The sequence below is a fragment of the Canis aureus genome, chromosome 18, assembly GCF_053574225.1.
Source record: "Canis aureus isolate CA01 chromosome 18, VMU_Caureus_v.1.0, whole genome shotgun sequence".
Classification (NCBI taxonomy): domain Eukaryota; kingdom Metazoa; phylum Chordata; class Mammalia; order Carnivora; family Canidae; genus Canis; species Canis aureus.
The window spans coordinates 44,195,547-44,217,942 of NC_135628.1; the positions used below are offsets into that span (position 1 = coordinate 44,195,547).

Below are 22,396 nucleotides of genomic sequence, written 5' to 3' on the forward strand. Positions count from 1 at the left end.
TTACCACAGGCCCACAAAAACTGTAACTATGTGAGGTGATAGATTGTTAACTAAACTTACTGTGGTATCATTTTATAATATATATAAATGTCTAATAGACATATATAAAACCACTATGTTGTACCCCTTAAGTTTATACAATTGTTTTTAAAGATTTTATTTATTTATTCACGACACACACACACAGAGAGAGAGAGAGAGAGAGGCAGAGACAGGCAGAGGGAGAAGCAGGCCCCATGCAGGGAGCCCGATGTGGGACTCAATCCCGGTCTCCAGGATCACACCCTGGGCTGAAGGCGGCGCTAAACCGCTGAGCCATCCAGGCTGCCATTTATACAATGTTATATGTCAATTTATATCTCAATAGAGGTGGGCAAAAAAGAGTGTTCTAACAAAGTAAAACAAAGGAATATAATGTAGACTGACAAGTATGAGTGGGACACTTTAGGTGATGAGGGAAGATGAGTTTCAAACAAAACAATCAACAAAATGTAAAGTTCCCATTGGCAATTTGGTTGGGGTCTCATTAAAATATCTACTTACCTGAAAAGAATGATATAAAATCTTTGCACATAAGAATATGGTGTGTCAAAAAAAAAAAAAAAAAAAAAAGAATATGGTGTGTCTTCCTATTTAGAAAGGATTTGTGTGTATGTTCTCCAATAAAACTAAATGGTTTCTTTTTCGTATTGATCTTGATTCTTTTAAAAAAATTAATGCTTAAAGGCTTATTTTTGCTTAATGTTGGTTGGTATCTTTTTTCAGTGTTGTCTGCTTTTAATGGCAGGTTTTATTTCATTTTATTTTATTTTATTTTAATTTTTTTATTTTTTTTAATGGCAGGTTTTTAAAGGAGATAATCCAAAATGATTGATATTGCTTTTGTTATGGTATATCTCCCATGGAAGAATACTATTAGATAAGAAGAATGAAAAGAAATGTCAGAACCCGCTCAACTTCCTATTTCTAAACAGAGTTTATCTCAACAGAAATGACTGGAGATACTGTGCAATGATTCGTTGGTTCAATTACTATTTATTGAGCAATTACTGTGTGTCAGGCATACTTCTTAGGGGCTGAAGCAATAGAAGGAAACCACACAGGAGGCCTTCATGCCGGCAGGGAGCTCACATTCCAGTGGGGACGCGCAAGGCTGGAGTGAGCCTGAAGGACAGGGTGGCTGGAGCAGTTAAGTGGGGGCTGAGACAGAGAAGGGGTACAAGAGTAGAAAACTGGCTCTCTTAGAGCCCCTGTGGCCTGTAACACATGATCTAGACAACTTTTAAGGACCATTTTGGCTTCTTTTTCAACAATATGCTATCAGAAGCAAGGATGGAGGCAGGGAGACCAAGAAAAGTTTCTTAAAACTGTAAGGGGTGCCTGGGTGGCTCAGTCAGTTAAGTGTCTGCCTTCAGCTCAGGTCGTGAACTCAGGGTCCTGGGTTTGAGCCCTACATAGGGTTCCCTGCTCAGCGGGGAGTCTGCTTCTCCTTCTCCTCCCCACTTGTGCTCTCTCGCTATCTCTCTATCTCAAATGAATAGATAAAATCTTAAAAAAAAAAAAGAAAAAGAAAAAACAACAACCAACACTACACAGGAGGAAGATGATGTGCTTTGGGCTACAGAAACAGAGTGACAGCAGTGAGAAGGGGTTGTCAGTCTGCAACTTGTTGAAAGGTAGCCCAATAAGATTTACTGATGATTGGATATAGGGTATGACAGAAAGGTAGGGGTTAAGATGACGAATAGAGCATTTACTGATCTCCAATTTCCAAGTTTCAAAGATTTAGAATTTTATATTCAACTCAGCTATTATCCTGAAAATATAAGCATCTTTCCAGGATGATTCAGAAGTACTGAAAGTTTACATGGAGTTTCAGAGTCATCATTCAAGCTCGGATAATTGTTAAAATATTTAATAACCTGCAAGGCATGGACTCTGATCAATCAGTGCAGACACTAGTCATTACGCTCTAATGGCATGCATTTGCCAAAGACTAGGTCTGATCACAAATATCCATTGTTCTAAAAGCTATAGGTAGGTGAAAGTGCTTACCAACAATTATGAATTAAAAGTCTCAAAAGAACATCTAATGTCTGAGTTCGTTCTCTACTAGACTGCATTATAAAGTCACAACTTAATTCAGCCAGTTGGTGTAGAGCAGAAATTTAAAGGCATATTCTAGGTTTGAGGATTAACTGACAAAGAAAGGAGAAATGGGAACAACAGCTCTTTTCATAAAGGTCTTTTAAAAAATTATTATTATCTACAGTCTGGTATTAAAAAAGCAAGATATATTTTAAAAATTAATTACACCAAATGTTCATGTAAAACAAATTTGATCTCCTTAACTTTGTACTACCCACAAAGCAATTTTAATAATTTGCTATGATTTCAGGAGGAGCAAGAATTCCATTACAGATAAAATTAATACAATCTTGCATTTACAAGTAAATTATTATTCTTAGCAATTAATGACTGCACATAAATATTAGTTCTAAAAATTGCCTCTATTAAGAGTTTGACAGGATATGCTAATAGAAATTTTTTTTTCCAGAAATGCAATATGTCAGATTTAGCTGTGCATTAAAGAGCCCAAATTGAAACACACCATAGGAAAGTAGAAAAAATAAGAAAGAATAAAGTCTTCCTGTGTTTACTTTCCATCACTATCTTCATAAACTCTCAATTCTTTTAGCAAATGTTACCTGGCCACCTGTGTAGGTTCCAGGAGCTGTGCTGGACATGTAGAAATGGGTGAACGTCCCGGTTATAGTTCAGTGGCATAGAAATGTAAATATAGAATTACAAATACAGGGTGAACAGTGCTGCAATGTGGATATGGACACAGTCCCTTGGGAGCCTAGAGGCAGAGCCACTAAGTGCATCTGTTTCTTTTCCAAATGAAGACAGGATAAACTCAAGTATCTGAAGCTAGCCCCAGTAAAACACAGGAGCTGCTCTCTTATATCCAACATCTTTCAGATCTTAACTGCCAAAGTACACAATTTCAAGTGGAGGTGGCTCTAACATTTTTTTTTTTTGCCATGAACATGCATTACATGTATAATTACGAAAAAACTATAATTCCAAAACGATTTCCATTACGAATAAAAGTGATGTTCCATTAGAGCAAACACAATATAATTAGTCGTGGAAGTTTTAAAAACAAAAAGGTGCTGGAATCCAGTGCTCCGAATCAGTAATAGGTTTCGTTAATAAAATATTCAACTGCCTATGAATAATTTTATCAGATATTCAAGTTATTTGCATATGAGCGTTTTACACTGTTCTGCTTTAGTTAAGTTTACTCTGTCAGTTATGACTTCAATGTCAGCTTTCTCTTTCCAATTATGTTTAAACTAGAAGTTTAGAATGTTATGATTGAAAGCACTGGCTAACTCTGAGCATAACTGAGGAGTGCAATTAATTTAAACCTGCAGGCAGATTTTCACCTTCTCTTATTGCAGGGACACTGCAAAGGATGATCACACGCAGTGGGAGACCAGGGAGGAGAGCTGGCACAGAAGAAATCACTTGCTACGCTGCGTGATGTGGGGGTGGGAGGACAGAGACCTGGAAAGGTTTTCCCTCAAACTGCCAATGCTTATGTGCTGCAAGTCGTTGAAATTCCACAGGAAAACAACTGGAAAACAATGTCATGCATTCTAGCTTTCCAGCTTAAAAGAAAGAAAACTGCAATGCTCTGAGGCATTAGGAAAGCCAACTTTAACCCACATGAAGAGAAAAACCTGAACTAGAATGTACTCATTTGCTTTTAGGTAGGTACTATATAAAACGATTTATATAGTTGATATTGAAAACAATTTCAATTTTTATTCCCCTCATTTCCTTCTTGCCAATTTTCTGCTTTGTATCTTCTGGGACACTGTTGTGTTTCTAACTTCAATAACAGGAAAGCATGTGAGTAAATAGTTACATCAACCGACCAATTAAAAACGTCAAGTATGTTCAAAGGCCTCGAGAGGTGATATCAGGATTTGTAAGCTAACGATTTTCCTTCTTTTGGGGGAAGGGGTGGCGAAGGAGGGGTGGCAATAGACACGAGATCTTAAAAATCTAAGACTTTAGTATATCTTTTGTAAATACATCTAATATCATCCAGTATAATATCATGGAACAAGTATTTTTTAAGTCAGTATAAAAATGAACATTTCCAAATGCCACAGGAAATGTCAGATGTGCTTGATAATTAACTCTGCTAAACCATATATTCAAGTATTCACAATTTAAAATCTTTAGGATTATTTTACATTTTAACAAATACATTTACTCTTTCTTACTGAGCTTGTAAGAAAGTAGTAATAATTTCAGCAAAAAGCTGTGGCCATCCTACCACCTAGCAGAGGTAGTGAGCCTGAGGCCTTTCTCAGGATTGTTTCAGTGAAGCAAAAAACCTTTGGTCCTTTAGAAGGTGAACAACAAACATAGTTATGAATCATGCTGGTAAGATTTCAAACAATTACCCTTATTACTTGTTTATGTATCATATAATATCCTTAAATCCTTTAGGACAGGAGGCATGAGTATTCATTCTCTCACTTATTCTACAAATATTTATCGTGTGTCTACTGTTTGCCAGGCCCTGTTCTAGACACTGTGGATATACAGTAGTGCATAAAACATGTGCGGTCATAGGCAACCTACATAAGTCATGATACCAATATTAACAGATCATCAATAGAAGAAAACTATATTGACAAGTATGCACAAGAATTTTCATGAAGGCTTCACCTTCTTTTATATATATATATATATATATATATATATATATATATTTTAGATTATTTATTTATTTATTCATCACACACACACACACACACACACACACACACACACACACACAGAGGCAGAGACACAGGCAGAGGGAAAGGCAGGCTCCATGCAGGGAGCCCAGTGCGGGACTCGATCCTGGGACTCCAGGATCACACCCCGAGCCGAAGGTGGCACTAAACCGCTGAGCCACCTGGGCTGCCCCTCACCTTCATACAGTACAGAAGATGAGAGTTTACCCCAGACAGACAGGGATATAACCTTGTTTCAAAATATTGGGATTTTAGATATCTCAATTGCAAAAAAGCAGAATGACCCAAACGGGCATTTTAGAAATAATGTGTATGTTCGCATAACTGCAAGTCACAGCTTTAACACACGTGATGGCCTCCAAATACATAATTGCTGAGATTTGACACAGCTCCAGCATTATCAGCGAGAGGCTCTGACATGACAGATTAATGCTGAACAGGATTGCACGCCCTGATGCTGTCACCCAAAGGGCTACCTCAAAATGCTAGGCAGCCACCTTCAGACAGGCAAAGAGGATATTGAAGCACCCTGACTTGCCCTGGCTGCAGCAAATCATCTTTTAACTCCCAATGGTGTGCATTTTAAACTGAGTAATCCCTGAGCAACTTCTAGAAACAAAAGTTCTACTATATTCATTAGTTTTACTTCTGATGGTTTGGCTTTTTGGGCAGACATGTAAATGTGGCTTTGTGAGTGCATATTCCCTGATGAGGTCTTCAAACTATCCAACCTAAGACACAGAACACTCCTCTTTTCCATAGGAGGTTTTTCTCTAGAAAAGTTTAATCACAGGCATTTATAAAAGTGTAAAGTGTACTATTCACAAACAATAGCGTATCTTTACAGTTCCCAGAAAAGAAAGGGTAAGAAAGATCTTGGTCTCATTCTCCATGTGTCCCCACCCATCCCTTCATCTAAAGTCTCCTAAGGGAGAAAGAAATCAGGAAGAGAGAGCTCAGCCCCTTCAGGGGTAGTGGGAGCGACCAGGGAGTCTAACCACTTCATTTTACACGAGTAAACTGAGATTGGAAAGGTTGAGTCACTTTGAGGCCAAGATGCAAGCTAGTGGCACAGGTGAATGGCACAGGCTAAAGGAGGACTCTGCTGCCAGTCTACTCTTCATTACCAAAGAGCTGGGATACCCAAGCCTATTTGATAAATAGCAAACATTTTATGTATATTAAGCAGTATGCAAATATGCACTCATTTAGTCCTTATGACAACACTATGGGGGAGGGGCCATGGTCATCTCCCATCTTACACATAGAGAACTGAGGTAGCCAGATGCTGGGCACCTTGTCCGTGGTACACAGTTGACAAGTGGCAGAGCTGGGATTTGAGCCCAGCCAGTCTAGATGTGGAGTCCATGCTTTTAGTCATTATACCATGACACCTCTCTGTGTCTCCGTTGAAAGAGACTTGAAGTTTGACCTCAATAATGCACAAAGCCAGCAGCAGCGCAAACAGATCACGAAGCTCCTTGACCAGCAATGCAAAACATGCACACTTTCAACTACATGACATTCTGGAAAAGGCAAAACTACTGAGACAGTAAAAAGATCAGTGATTGCCAGGGTTAGGGCAGAGGAAGGGAGCAGGGGGCAGAGCACAGAGGATTTCTCAGGGCTGTGAAATTACTCTGTATGATACTGTAATGGTGAATACATGTCATTATTCATTTGTCCAAACCCACAGAAGGTACAATGTTCACCAGGAGTAAACTCTAATGTAAACCATGAACTCTGGGTTATAATGATGGGTCAATAAAGGGTCTGCGATTATAATAAATGTCCCACTCTTGTGGAGTATATTGATACCAGGAGGCTGTGACTGTATGCATGTGTATGGGAAATCTCTACACCTTCTGCTCAGTTTTGCTGTGAACCTAAAAGGGCTCTTAAAAAACAGTCTTGAAAAAATATGCCACAAACAATATTCTCCCCACTTCCAATGAACTTTCCATATGCTGTCATGGCTTAACCTTTTGTCTAAGAGAACAAATCTGTTTTATATTCACATGAAATGCCAGACAATGTCTTCCAAGTTCTGGTAACCTTGGACATAATACTTAAAAAAAAAAAAAAGAAAAAAAAAAACTTTTGGTGCCTCAGTTTCTCTATATTACAGACGGGAGTAACAGTAGGACTTACCTCGAAGACTTACTGTGAGTGTTCAATAAGGAAATGGATCTCAAGAGCTGATAAGAGTGTCTGATGCATGATACCAGCTAGCTCTTAGTACTATCACAATTATTGATATATATATATGGCAGACATATTGTATATTGAAAGCAGTGTCACTTTAGGGAGGGTAAACACTTAAGCTATCCTAAAATACCCCTTTTGAGGCAATAGTTAAAGAAATGAAGGAAAACAGACACTTCAATACTCTTCTAACTCCTTATATGTAAATCTCTGATTATAATGCATTAGTGGAGAAAAAGGATTAGCACTGAGAGACTAGCAATTGTCCTTTTCAACAATCAAGAGATCATTAGTTGGATTTACAAAGCTGGCTGTAGAGGTGAAAGCATCTATGTATCTACATGGTTATGTTCTTTCTTAATAATTTCCATTGCAAACATTATTGTGTTAGCCACGAAGATGTTCTGAGAATGCTATATCAAGGACAAGTGTAAGTGAAGGAAATTTCATCAGCTCTTAAAACCTAGCCAATCATTAGTAGCCAGTTTATCATGTCTTACTTGAATATTTGGGAGTAAAATATTACTTGCATCATAAATAAATCAAGATTTTTTTCCTTTTATCTCAATACCAGCAAAGGAGTTATTATCCCATAGTCATGTATATTTGTCTTGCATGATCCCTACGATAACTGCCCAAAAGAGTGTTTTAAATCAACACCATTTTAAACAAATCAAGGCTGTGATTCACTTATCTTAGCCAAGAGCAGCTGATAAGCCTATAAGTCATAAACTCTAGAATGGGAGATTAGATTATTATTCAGCAACTCTTCCTTCTTGACCCTTCTCCTCCCCCACTTTAGGACTGGGGCATGCTTCTCACTCCATGGATATGATATTTGGCATGAATGATGGATGTCAGTGGTATCGACACAGTGGAGGTTTGAGATCTGTCTGTGGCATTGTGTTCTTCCTGTTTCTCGTCATAGGAAGAGCACTATTTCATAGCTGTTGTTCCAAAGAGATGTGCAGAAAGGCCAGAACCTCGTGCAGGTCTGGCCCAGTGCCACCTTGTGCAGCTTTCCACACGGACTGTCAGCTACATTCCTCTTCCTGCCTACCTGCCGTCTTAGGAGGACCTCCTGAGATAATTCACATTTTGAAAGCATTTGGCAAACAGTCAAAAACTATACAATGCAAATAGCATCACTAACCAAACTAGCACTTCAATTGTCAGTTATTACTCTGTTTCTAACAATTTTCAAATGCTGAAAATTGTACACAAATTCATAGATTATAAGCATGTTCTCTGTGTGCCTCTAATGTCCCAGGGACAGAAAAGAAAAAACCCTACCTACATCCCACCTTTGGTTCAATCACTTAGTTGTGAATCTTTCATAGTGGTGTGCAATTACTGCTCGGGAGGGTTAGCTGTGCAAAGCTTAGGCCTGGAGGAGGCGGGGTGGGGTGGGGGGGTGTCCCACTCCTTTCCTGGGGCCAGAGTTAACCACTCAAGGTACTGTGGTCAAGACCCAACTTGAATGCAAGAATCAACTTGTCTTGTTTTAAATCTAAGTTTCCAATTCCCTGTTCTGCTTCCTAAGATCTTGATTTTTCAACTTTTGGTAAGATATTTAAAAGTTCAGGAACAGGAGCATGAAGGACATTTTGCAATGCATAGATCTCTAGTTATACATTTGCTGGCATCTACTCTGTGCAGGATAAATATAAAACATCACATTACAAATAAAGGAAGGTATAACAAGTGTATGACTGGTTTCTGGGACTGTGAATAGTATATAACAACTAAAGTATGCCAGTTTTAAAGAGCTGACAATTCTTTCATTCCTTGAAAATGTTCCATGTCTTCATTTGATTCTGCTCTTACTCTTAGGCTGAATTTCTAATTCTTTTCTTAGACATGATTTTAACCAAATCACACACATTGGGCATTATGTAAGGATTTTAGTTATTTTCTGTGGGGTTGGGGGCAGTAGGATTATTGAAAAAGATGGAGAAATCTTTATTTGGTGACTGGCATGCCATATTAACCTTGGTGAGATGAGGTGTGGATAATGCCCCAACTAAATTTTTACAAAATTCTAAGAGTGAGAGTAATGAAACCAGCCTACTTAGGATTTTGTTCTGTTTTGTTTTGATAAGGCTGCAATCAGAAGTATTTCATTTCTCCTTGAAATTGTAATCTTATTATATTTTCTCTGGTAGTTTCTAGACACTCCGCTAGTCTTCATCATTACTGATGCCCTCTAGTGAAAACACATGGGAAATTCTTCAAGCAGATACAGAGAAAATCAGTACAGATGGGGACACTTTGCAATGAAATGGGTTTCTGCGATTCATAAAGATATTTCCTCCCCATAGGTCTGCCTACTGGGGAGGAATGGAATTGTTATTTTACAGGTTTGAGTGATTATCAAGTTATTGGCCATTACTTTTTAATATGTTTTTAAGAATTCTATTTATTTATTTATTCATTCATTCCTTCATTCATTTAGAGCATACACAAGGAGGGGAAGGGGCAGAAGGAGAAGAGAGAATCTCAAGCAGACTCTGCTGAGTGTGGAGCTGGATGTGGAGCTCGATCTTACTACCCTGAGATCATGACCTGAGCTGAAATTAAGAGTCAGATGCTTAACCGATTGAGCCACCCAGGCTCCCCTTTATTTTTATTTTACAGCACTGGCCACTTCTATGACTTATTTCATATTACATCCTTGGTTAGCTCTATCCGTCATGTTTATGGCATCTATGCTAACTGGTGTGAGCATAGTTTCAAGAATTGCCATTATAGAAACTTCTCAACCCAGTGGTATAAACAGAAACTCCCAATCAAGAGGACTTCACATTTGAGGTGAAGCCTCTTTCCATCTCTGCAATAGGTCCGTGACTTATTGTAGCCAGTGGGGCCTTCTGAAGACATAAAACATTAATTTCCTTAAAAAGAGATTTAAAAAATCTTCCTTGCTCAATAATTCTTCTCTCGTTTCAAATAAAATCCCAACTCCTCACTTTGGTCTTCCAGAACCCAACCCTCTTGAATCATCTGTGGCTCTTCGTGGTCACACTTCTCCAGCCACACCAACTTGTACTCTACTATCTGCCTCTCCTTTAGTAAATAAGCTCCATGTGTGAGAGAGGTTTATCTGCTTTACTCACGACTGTGTCTTCAGCACCTACATGGCTGCCTGGCATCTAGTAGAGCACTGGATAAGAATCTGAGCCCTGAGAGTATCTGAAGCATGCAGCTGACTGTATGTGGTCTCTCAATGCCACCATGATCTCTCCTGCTTGCAGCCACCAGTGATGTCCCAGCATGACTGCCACAATCAGAGAGTGCGAGAGTAAAGGCACTCTGCCCTTTCTGTTACGTTTACCCTTTACTAAAACTTCCTCTGCTCTATAAAGTTCACTTCACTCATAACTTTACTGATTTTTTTTTTTAATTTTTATTTATTTATGATAGTCAGAGAGAGAGAGAGAGAGAGAGGCAGAGACACAGGCAGAGGGAGAAGCAGGCTCCATGCACCGGGAGCCCGACATGGGATTCGATCCCGGGTCTCCAGGATCACGCCCTGGGCCAAAGGCAGGCGCTAAACCGCTGCGCCACCCAGGGATCCCTAACTTTACTGATTAATTGGCTTTTTCACTCTGTGAGCAGAGTGGCATTTATTGGTGGGAGGAGGAATCACAAAATTGGAGAAGGTGGTGGCTGATGACAGGGGGAAAGAGTCTAAATGTCCTAAGCCTTGGGTCAAGCAGACCTACAGTTTTTAGCAATAAAACCTGAGATAAGAGTCAGATATTTGCATAATAATTTTTAAAGTCCATTTTTATACCTATCACATAGTTACACCTTTGTACATCCAGATGTAACCCATGATAATTAGAGTTGCAATCAATCAATCAAAAAAGACATAAAAAAACAATTACTGAGATAAAGCATAAAGGGTGAGTAGAAAAGGAAATACGAGGCCCCCTGACTGAAGTGTGGTCTCCTCAGGGCAACATCTCGGCATCAAGATGTCCTCCTTTCAGCTTCCCTGCACTCAGTATCCACACCACAATTTCTGCTGCTTCCACAGCTTTTCCATCACCTTCTTAAAGACAAGGGGGAAAGCCACAGCTAAGGGTCGAAGCTTCCTGAGGACTGCAAATCATGAAACTAGGCTATGCCTATAGTACATACCAAGGACTGCACAGCTGAAGCTAAACATCCACGGGGGTACTGTAGAGCTGACAATTTACTGGATGCACAGGGCTAAAGGGTTGGAGGGTGGTTCTGGTATCAACAAGAAGGTACAGATCTTTTCCAGGAGGCCGCAAGGCAGGGCTGAGGAGAGCCTGACAATTCTCCCTCATGTCCCCCTATGCCTGCAGTTAGGGAAACCTGCTAAAAGACAGGCACAGGTGTGGCTGGGAACACCAGGCTGGGGACTACGAGACCTGGGATTGGGTTTGGCCTCCGCTACATCCTCAAGACATAGCCTTGGGCAAGCCACACCATCTCTCTGGGCCTCAGTTTCTCGTCTGTAAAATGGGACAGCAATTTTAGGGCAACCACATTATTATGAAGTCGGGGTTATTCTAAATAACAATTGAGGTAATCTACAAAAGGCCTTTGTCAATAATAAAGTAGAACATAAAATGTGAGCTATTATCACCATGGCACCCTATTTCTGAAATAATTTACATTTTCCCTCTGGAACTGAGTCTGGATATCTAGCTTTTGAGCCAGTCAAGCCTGTGAATAGGAAGGCTTGACAAGAAGTTCTTCACCGCATCGCAAAACCTTAGTATAACTAAGTCCACAGTTATCTATCTATATTTTGAACCTTTAATTTCTCTTTTATTATTCTGGTGCTCTACGCATATTCTTTTTTCCTTTCTTTAAAAAAAAAAATTATTGAGGGAAGCCTGAATGGCTCAGTGGTTGAGCATCTGCCTTTGGCTCAGGGAGTGATCCTGGGATCCCGGGATCAAGTCCTGCATCAGGCTCCCAGCAGCGAGCCTGCTTCTCCCCTTGCCTATGTCTCTGCCTCTCTCTCTCTCTCTCTCTGTGTCTCTCATGAATAAATCTTTTAAAAAATAATAAAATAAACTAAAAAAGTTTATTGAAGTGTAAGTGACACACAAAGTTATGTTGGTTTCATGTGGACAACATAATTCAACATCTCTGTATACATTAATGCTGTGCTCACAAGTGTAGCGGCCACCGACCCCCAAACAGTATTATTACAATACGATTAACTATATTCCCTACTTTTGTACCTTTTATTCCCAAGACTTATTCATTCTGTGACTGGAAGCCTGCATTCCCCACGTCTCTTCACCCATTTTATCCATTCCTCTCCACACCATCCTGCTGGCAACCATCAGTCTTGCTCTCTGTATTTATGTGTCTGTTTCTGCTTTTTTATTTATTCATTTTTTAATGTTTTTTAAGTTTTTATTTGAATTTCAGTTAACACAGTGTAGTATTAGTTTCAGGTGTAGAATTTAGTGATTCATCATTTACATACAACGCCCAGTGATCATCACAGGTGCCTTCCCTAACCCCCATCACCCATTTAACCTATTCCCCCCCATCCACCTCTTTCCAGTAACCCTCCTCCAAACTGAAGTGCAATCATATGGAATTTGTCTTTCTTTGTTTATAATAACTAAGTCCATATTTAAATGTTGCCTTCAAGGTCAATGTATCTGTGGGCCTAGTTCTGAGCATAAAATATTTAAAATACTACCATTCTGTAATTCGCCTCCAGTGGCAAATTTTTTCCTTCATTTCATTAATTGAAAGGCATTCTATTTTCATCAAATCTTCCTTAAACCGTCTCTTGTATTAGATAACTTTCTCTTAGGAATAATATAATCACTTTAGAAATGCTCTGTTCTCTTGCTTGATTTAGGAACACAGATTTACTCTAGTCTAAATTTTATTACCTTTAATTGCATCTGGTCTAGCAACATTTCTTTCTTTCTGAATTTTACAACACCTTCCTTTTTTAAACTCCTGAATAATAATCTGTCATTAATTGAATGCTGCTGAATGCCCTGTTTGTTGGAAGCACTTAAGAGATGAATAAAAGTATCATACATGGAGTCTACATGTTATTTTGAGACCAAACTAATTAATTAGTTAATTAAGTAGAGAGAGTATAGAGTGGGGAGCGGCAGAAGGGGAGAGAAAGCCTCCAGCTTGGAGCCTGACATGGGGTTCGATCTCACAACCCTGAGATCATGACCTGAGCAGAAATCAAGAGTCTGACCCTTAACCAACTGAGCCATCCAGGTACCCTGAGGCCAAACTACTTTATTCAAAGTGATATTTGTGGTCCTATGTATTTCACTAAATACAGAGATCAGATCCTCTCTAGTTTTCTATTATTTTCTTTATAAACTAATTGTCAATAAAATGCTCATTGGAAAAAGATCAATGAGAAATTGTGATACAATAATCATGGTACACATCCAGTAGCATGAACTTGCATGATGTATATGCTGGAAAAAAAAGAGCACTGAATGGAAACCCAGGAAGACTTGGGACCTACTTCCATCTCTGACACTAACTTTGGAGAAACCCCTTAATATTTCTGGCCTCAGGTTCCTAAACTTACAGTGGAGAGGGCAGGACCGGATGCCCTGTGCAGCTTCTTCCAGATTTAATGTTCAGTTTGCTTAAATCATTACAGCACAACCAAAACAGTGCTCATGCTCCCAACCCCAAGGGTTTTCTTCAATGGCAGGAAATTTCAAAGTCTTCTCAGCATCCTCAGCTACCAGCCTGAAGAGCCTCCAATGTCTATCTACGTTCTACCTTTATTTAGGATGACCATAATTCTGCAAAGCCTAAACAACACATCAAATATGTATGCAAGATATGTTTTTTCAAAATAGTAATGCTAAGTATGTCTTATATAACAAAGATTTTCAAGTATCACTTCACCAGGGGCACAGAAGCCGTGTTGCCTCTGTTGATGTAAAGTAGCGACGGGCAAGAGAAAAGTGATCCTGCGATTCATATGGAGAAGTCTATTACTATCTCAGAGGAAAACTGAGGCACAGAGCATTATGCCAAAGTGTCCCATTACTGAGTAACTATGAAACAAATGAAAGGAAAACTGTCTTAATTTTACAGTGGACTTTTACTTTTGTACTAGGGAATGGGGCTTGGCCTGTGATGAATCTAATCAAAGGTAACAGAATTACTGAAGTGCTAAGAATAACCTCTCACCTCTTAGGCTGGCCCAAAGCAAGCCTCCTGAGCATGGTGATGAAAGGAGATATTCTGACATAAGAGAGAGGGAGAGGTGGGCAAGGCAGGAGGAGGTAGAAGGAAAAGGGGGAGGGAAGAGACCTCTACTTTTAAGACCATATTCCACAGAACCCCAAGAGTAAGGGAAGAGAAACGGGAAAGCAATCAGATTCAAAAAAACCAGACCCACTTCCCACTTCTTTAAAGAGAAATTAAAATAGAAGCAAATGATGGAAAAGCATCACCTCCCACAGTTAGACTCCTTATTATATGTAACACACACGTGCACATGTATGTATGTGCACGTGTGTGTTACATATATACTTACTTTATGCAGCTGTGGCCTGTCCCAGCTGCCTGGTTGCTATGGGAATAAGCAAATTCCCATAGGAGGTTAAGGAATGAGGTTAAAGAATTTGGTGTCAGCATAAATGTAAGAGCAGAAGAGGATACACAATAAATACTAAAGAATAAGACTCAGTTGTTATCTACTTGTTCTTTTACGTTTTGGACAATTCTTTTTTTTTAAGATTTTATTTATTTATTCATGAAAGAAAGAAAGAGAGAGAGAGAGAGAGAGAGAGAGAGAGAGGCAGAGGGAAAAGCAGGCTCCATGCAGGAAGCCTGATGTGGTACTCGATCCTGGGACTCTAGGATTACACTCCACGCTGAAGGTGGCGCTAAACCGCTGAGCCACCCAGAGATCCTAGGGCAATTGTTCTTAAACACGTTTCTTTAGTTTTGCTACACTTTCCAAGGGAAAACAAGTTAAGTAGTCTGCTAAAACAGAGACGTTGAGAAGATAAAGTAATTTTATTTACAACGTATTTCATCATCTCTCTCCTAGACTCCTGTCCCAGTCTCCTAGCTGGTCCCCCTGCTTGTGCCTGGGCTCCCCATTCTCAGAACAAGAGACAGAGTAATCTTACTAAAATGCAACCCCCGTGTGCAGTCTTGTTCAGAATCTCCTAGCACTTTCTGTCTGGTTCAGAGTAAATGGTGAAGGACTCGTGCCTGTTGCCTCCGATCTGATTTTGTACCCTCCTCTTCCCACTTTACTGCTTTTGTATGTGCTGCTCTCTCTGCCTGGAAAGTCTGTAAATTATCTTCATGGCTTTTTCTCATGTCCTTGAATCAAATGTTATCTTTTCAGTGAGGTCTTCCTTGATTACATTTACAATTTAAAATCGTGAAGTGCCCCCTTCCCTCGCACTTCCTGATCCCATTTCTTGCTCTATTTTCCTCCAGAGTAGACATCGCCACCTGACTTATCATATATTCTATGTATTACAGGTCTCTCCTACCTATCAAGGATCTTGTGTGTTTTGTTCACTGCAATATCCCCACTCCATAGCCATACAAATGGTGCTCAATAAATATTGTTGAATTAATAAATAAATTGGACTTATTCTATAGAAATTAACTATAAGGATACGTTAATAAAAAAAAAAACAAAGCAGACCTTATAGGTAATTAGAGTATGTTAAAACCAAGAGACTCTGTTTTTAGCTTTATTTATGACCTAGATCATAGCTATAACATAATCCATTTGAAAAGTTTTCCCTTCAAGGATACATATATACAAATTTTTATGTAGATCTCTAATAACAACTGATCTTTTAAAAATATAATGACTGCATTGTTCAAACCACCACAGCTTTTTTCTCTTAAGGCAAAATTTATTCAGTTAAGCAAGAAAAGTAAGATATGAGAGTGAGGATTATTTTTAAAACTTCTTTCTTCAGTGTGTAAAGAACCTGTAGAAATTGATAAGAAAATGATACATAACTCAATTGTAAATTGGGCAAAAGATATTAACTATTCACAGAAAAGGAAATGAAGGTGATCTTGAAACACGAAAAAATTCTCAACTTCATCATAAAAAGGAATATGAAATTAAAAATTGTGTCAAGATTCCTTTGGCCACCTAACATATTGGCAAAATCTGAAAGTTTGGCTATGGCCTGTGGAGTAGAGAAGCAGGTATGTGTTTGCTGGTAACAGAGCCAACAGGCATCATCCCTTTAGACAACAATTTATAGTTCAAAACTATAACAGTGTATATTTATTGATTTTTTAAAAGATTTTATTTATTCATGAGAGACACAGAGAGAGAGAGAGAGAAGCAGAGACACAGGCAGAGGGAGAAGCAGGCTCCATGCAGGGAGACTGATGTGGGACTCGATCCTGGGACTCCAGGATGATGCCCTGGGCCGAAGGCAGGCGCTAAACTGCTGAGCCACGCAGGGATCCCCCTATTTATTGATTCTTTAGCTCTACTTCTGGTAACCTATCCATCACATACACCTGTATACATGTGACATGTATATATGTGTATATATGTACAGGGTTATAATATTTATGACAGCAAAAGTCTGGAAACAAACCCAAATGCCCACAAGTAGGGAATAGGTTAAATCTATACAAATGGAACACAATGCAACTATAAGAGGAGACTGAAGCCCCACTGGCCTCCTCTATACAATGATATGAGAAGACCTACGAGATGCATTAATGAGACAAGCAAGATCCAGAATTGTGTTTGATACTGGAAATATAAAAATATATATATTCATAATTTCCTACAATTACAAAGGAAAGAACATAAGAAACTAATAAAATGGGGGTGGGGCAATGGCTCTAGGGAAGGGGGAAGATGGCAGACAAGGTTGGGGAGGCTTTGCATCGTGCTCCTTTTTCTTATTGTTTGATATCTTGAATTACTTAAATTTATTAGCTGTTAAAAATTAAGCAAAGTATATTTGATCTAGTAATCATACTCCTTGATATTTACCCAAAGGAGTTGGAAGATGTTGTCCATACAGAAACCTTCACACAGGTGTTTACAGCATCTTTACTCATAATTGCCAAAACTTAAAACAATCAAGATGTCCTTCAGTAGGTGAATGGATAAATAAACTAATATATCAGGATAATGCAGTATTTAGCACTAACAAGAAAGCAGCTGTCAGGCTATGAGGAAACTCAAAGGCAATTTAAGTGCATATTACTAAGTAAAAGAAGTCAATCTATAAAGGCAACATGCTGTATGATTCCAACTTTGTGATATTCTGGAAAAGGCAAAACTATGGAGATGATAAAAAAAAAAAAAAACTGGTTACCTGGGATTGGGTAGGGGAAGGAATAATGATAGGCAGAGGATTTTTAAGGAAGTGAAACTACTCTGTAGGACACTATAATGGTGCATACATGTCATTATACATGTATGCCAAACCCATAGAACACACAACACGAAGAGCAAACCCTAATGTATTCTACGAACTTTGGATAATAATGCTGTTCAATTTAGGTTCATCAAACCATAACAAGTGTACACCATTGTAGTGGGAGATGTTGATAATGGGGAGGCTGTGCATGTACTGGGGCAGGGCTATAGGAGAAATCTCTGTACCTTCTGCTCAATTTTGCTATGAGGCTAAAGGTGCTCTGAAGAATGAAATCTATTAAACAAAACATGTATATCCTTAAGATTCAGAATTTTTTGCTTTCCCTCAGACTTTAGGGGCACTCTTTAGGGGCGGAATAAGGAGGTACAGAGTGGAAGTCGGATAGGCAGACCCTAGCACTGCTATTTTTCTCCTCTGGGAATGTGTATCTTCTTCCCCTGGAGGATGAGGTCCAGAAGGTCAAAGATGAGAACTCTCCTGATGATGTGATTAAGTGCTGCATGAAAGAACTCATAGCTTTGCTTCCTTTGCCTCAGTCTATTACTTTATCTCCCCTTGGCTCCTCTTAAGCTAACTCAGGAAGCATTTATCACATCTACTCTTATCCATAAGCCCCAAGCTTTGCCTGGAATATCTTTCTTGTTTGTCAGTACCCATGCTGTTCACCATGTAAATGTGTCATTCTTCTGGTCCCCCATTACCTTCTATGTATTAAGTATCTGTAATGGCACTTGTACATAATATTAAATAGCTTAAACATATATATCCTAATTTATATATGCCTACCCCGGAAAAGTTGTACAAATAAGATCTGTTTTAAACACTCAGTATAATTCGGAGCAACAAATATTTATTGAACACCAAAATATGAACTATGCACAGTCCCTGATCTCATAAAGTCTCCAGTTTGTTAGCTTAACTTGCACTACAACTTGTACTACATTGCAGTACTTTCCAGAACATGTTTAATAAATGTTTTTGTTTGTTGTTGATGAAGATTTTTTGTTGTTGTTGTTGTTGATGAAGATTAATTCTATTCACACAAAAATAAACATATTACTCCATCTTTTCTGGTGCAGAGCCCTGGCAGGCCAAACAACGGTCTTAACTGTTCCTCTCTGCATCTCACTTTATTTCAAATCTTTTCAGATTCTCCTCTATTTTATTTTCCTAGGATCTAAGATTTTAGATGCTAACATGGGGAAGCCAACCTTCTTTCACAGCCCACATTTGGGACATTTACCAAGAGCTGTGTTCTCAGACTCCATTAGGAATAGCTGGAGCAGTTCGAGGGTGCTCCTTGCTTGGTTAAAAAAAGAAGAAAAATATCCATCTTGAATTGTTAAGTTTCTATAGTCTTTCAGAAATTAGAAGTTACTTAAAATTTTCAGTAAAAGTACAAAGAGTCCTTGGGGGAGCCCAGGATGATTGAAGAATTCTCAGCACGCTGTACACGTTCAGGAGAAAAAAACTAAGAATAAAAATAGTTTCCCAACCCAGTCATTCTTTGGGATTGATAATTTATTCCTGATGGTGCCCCAAAGGAGGATAGAGGGGTAAGAGAATAAACTTGGCGCTCATAACAGAAATTATTCATAGCTTTCTTTCCCTCATAAAATAATGGGCTATTAGATCTTCCATAAAAATCCCTTTCAGTAATGTTATGTGGGTCTGCACTTTATAACCCATGTTTTGTAACAGGAAAAAAAGAAAATAAAACAAGAATAATTTTACAGTAATTCATTCCATTGATTTTTATTAAATTTCCAATTCCAAACCTTTCATCTCTCCTATAAAAATTAAATTACCGCATTTCAGATTCTAAGCAGAATTAAACAGAAAGTTTCTTGACTGCCACCTACTGGTGAAGGAAAAAGTGACAATTTGTTTGAAAAGTTCTGCATTTTCTCTCAGATTTTCCTGTTTAGAGGTTTAAATATTTTATATCAAAAAAGACAGCATGCTGTACAAAAGACACTCAGAACCTTTTTTTTGTTTAAACTCAAACTAATGGACTATATATCACTAGTTTTAAAAAATAAATTAAAATGTAAAGTTTTCATTTTTACAATTTAACATTTTTCATACTATTGTTTCAAGAGGTCACACAGGTAGATCATAGTACTGATTCAAATTTTGTGTTATAAACATGGATGGTAGTCTTACTGATGATGATATGGTTACATTATTAGCCAGTCAAATGAGGTACACCAGGTGAAAACCTCTCACGAGGAATGTCATTATTTCTATCTTACCGACAAATAAATTGTAAAAACCAAAGGACAATTCCACTAATAGGTAGAGTATACAATGGCAATTAACCAGAATTTCTCAAAGTATAATATATAAGCTTGAGAGGAAAATGCATATATTCACTCTCCATATAGGAAGTGCTTAGTCATTTGTAATTAATGAAACATACCTGGCTTAAAATGTGGTAAAGAATGAACTCCAGGCCACGTGTCCTCATTTGGCGTTCCAAGAACCTAGTGGAGAGCAGGAAATTGTGGAAACAGACTTATTATTTCCAAAGCACTCAAAATTCTCCAGTGTAGAAAACAGTACACTGCATATGATGAAACTCTGGATTTTTTTTCCATGATCGTGTGCCAGGGATTTTATTTCAGTAAAAACAAACCCCAAACTAAAAGCTAAAGAGCCACCCAAGATGAAGGTCTGCGTTTTAACAAATGCAGCTGAGTGCAGGAAGGGAAATCTGCTGCATTTTATCAACTCCAAACTTAGTAAGTGGGTGTAGGACTTCCAACGATTAGTTGTCATCTCCATGGAACTGAATCAAGTATGTATGTGTCCCTCATGATTCTTGCATGAGCTTTGTCCTTTATTCCAGCATCAGATGTCTCATCATTTAACAGTTCTGCAAATTCTGTCATTGCCTCCCCCGCATCCTCTGTCTGAGCATCACGATGTTTCAGAGAAGCAGGACAGGCAGCTTGGGTTGCTCAGTCTCTATTAGCCATACTGCTCATTTCAGGTAACATCTTTATGTGGCTTAGAATGTCCTCATCCCCAAATACTGTCCTTCCTACACTTTTTCCTTTCTTCATTCACACTTTCACCTTCTTTCGCTGTTTCATTTTTTACCACGGCAACATGTGATCTGGGTAAAGGAATTAAAGGGCAATTGCAGTTCATACAGAACTGGGTTCACCCCATGTGAACATGCCGTTGTACCACAGGTTACTGTTATACTCCGTGGTCATGGTAAATCACCAATCAACAGCGGAGTTGGAGGGTTGAGAGCCCAGATCCTGGAGACAGACTCCTTAGGTTCAAAACCTTGCTTCCCTGCCTACTGGTCATGTGACCATGGGTAAGCAAACACCTCACTGAGGTCCCTCATTGAACCGAGCTTTTGACCTCCTTATTTGTAAACTGAGGGTGACAGCAGCACCTACCTCATTCGTGGTGAGAACACTACCTGGCATGAGTAAGCATTATGCAAGTAGTAGGTATTACTCAAAGTACCCCTAGAAAACAGGGTCAGGGCAGGGCAGCTCTGGCCATGTGTGAGAATCTGGTGCCACATGCTGTATATAATTCAAACTATGATGGACCAACATGTGTAGTCCAATAGGTTAGAAAGGGCAAGAGAAAAAGCCAGAAGCTGGAAAAAGAGGAGGAAATTAAGCATAATCACTTTGAGTGTTAGCAGGTACCACTATGCAATAAGGAAATGCAGAGCTTTGATTATCTGTGTTTATTTACTAGGGGGACAGGGCTGTCATGACAAAGAGTGGCACACATACACTGAGGGCTTCCCTCACCGCTTCCTACTCTGGTGAATCAGGATTAAATACATGCATTATGTTCCCCACTGGGTTCTGGGATGAGATAAGACAATTCTTTTCCATTGTAACTAATGAATTTTGCAAGCACAATCAGCAGTAACATTAATAGAAGGCCACAATACGGGTGGGCTGAGTGGGAAGTGAGGGGACAGACAAGAGGGCTGGTGAAGGGGTTATAAGATAGGAAGGGAGACAGAGACACTGTCTGATGTGAACCACTGCAGTGTCTACAAAAGGCACTTCCTCTTCTTTTCACTAATTCCGATTATTATTTCAAGACAGGGAGACAACCAGGTTGGCGGGCAGTGCACACAGCTCATCTGAGGAATGCTCCACTTTGAGCTTCCACTGAAATTTGCATGAAAGACGTGAAGGACTTTAGCAACTAAAGGCAGGCCCTTTCAGCTCAAAATCATAACTTGATCGCAATCTATCACACATGACATAGACCCTCTGAAGTTTTTATAAACCATGGAAAGTCCAGCCAGAACTTGAATATCATTCTCTCACTCCTAGTATAGGTATGGTTGTTATCCTGACTAGTTGTCTCTACAACATTTGTGTTAGCAAAACTTTTTCATAGGCACTATCCCCATCCATGCCCAGTGTTCTGTTTCCAAATGATTATCAAATATCATGGCCGTCTCATAAAAGTCACCTGCAAAGAAAAAGTACGTAAGCCTTTTTTTGAGTTATCCTAGCACCGACTGATGAGACTCCACACCTCATATTCTGCCTACAACTCCTGGACCATTTGCACAAGAAATACAATGTGGGTAGAAAATGAGCAAAGGGAAAGAAGAATTTAAAAAATCAGTCTTTCTTCCTGTGAAAGCCTTTTTGAGAAGGCAATCTGGGTTCAACGTATGGTTCCAGATGATAGGCTACTTGTGCATGGCAGAAAGTGGGTGTACGTTGTCTCTAAAGTCAGATTTTCATTTATATTAATTGTCTAATATATTCCTAACCAAGACACTGTTAGGTCAGTAAAAGATATATTCTCTAAAAGTAAAAACTGATCTTTTGCAAATACAACAGGGCAGAAGAAAATAGCTCCACTAACATTTTAAATGTAGTCCCACATCTGTAAACAGGTAGGTTAATATCCAAGGCAGCCTTCAGCCTTAAAATGACAGGTATGCTATGACACATT

General features: G+C 38.9%; 1 protein-coding gene across 10 annotated transcripts in view; it reads right to left on the minus strand.

Annotated features, from left to right (window-relative positions):
* Positions 1-22,396, minus strand: part of CDK14 (cyclin dependent kinase 14) — a 721,053-nt gene that overhangs the window by 129,579 nt on the left and 569,078 nt on the right. For all 10 annotated transcript variants that reach the window (XM_077857033.1, XM_077857032.1, XM_077857025.1 and 7 more), the window contains one exon: positions 19,854-19,917. In XM_077857033.1, coding sequence (XP_077713159.1) covers positions 19,854-19,917 — 64 coding nt within the window. The remainder of the gene's footprint in view (positions 1-19,853; positions 19,918-22,396) is intronic.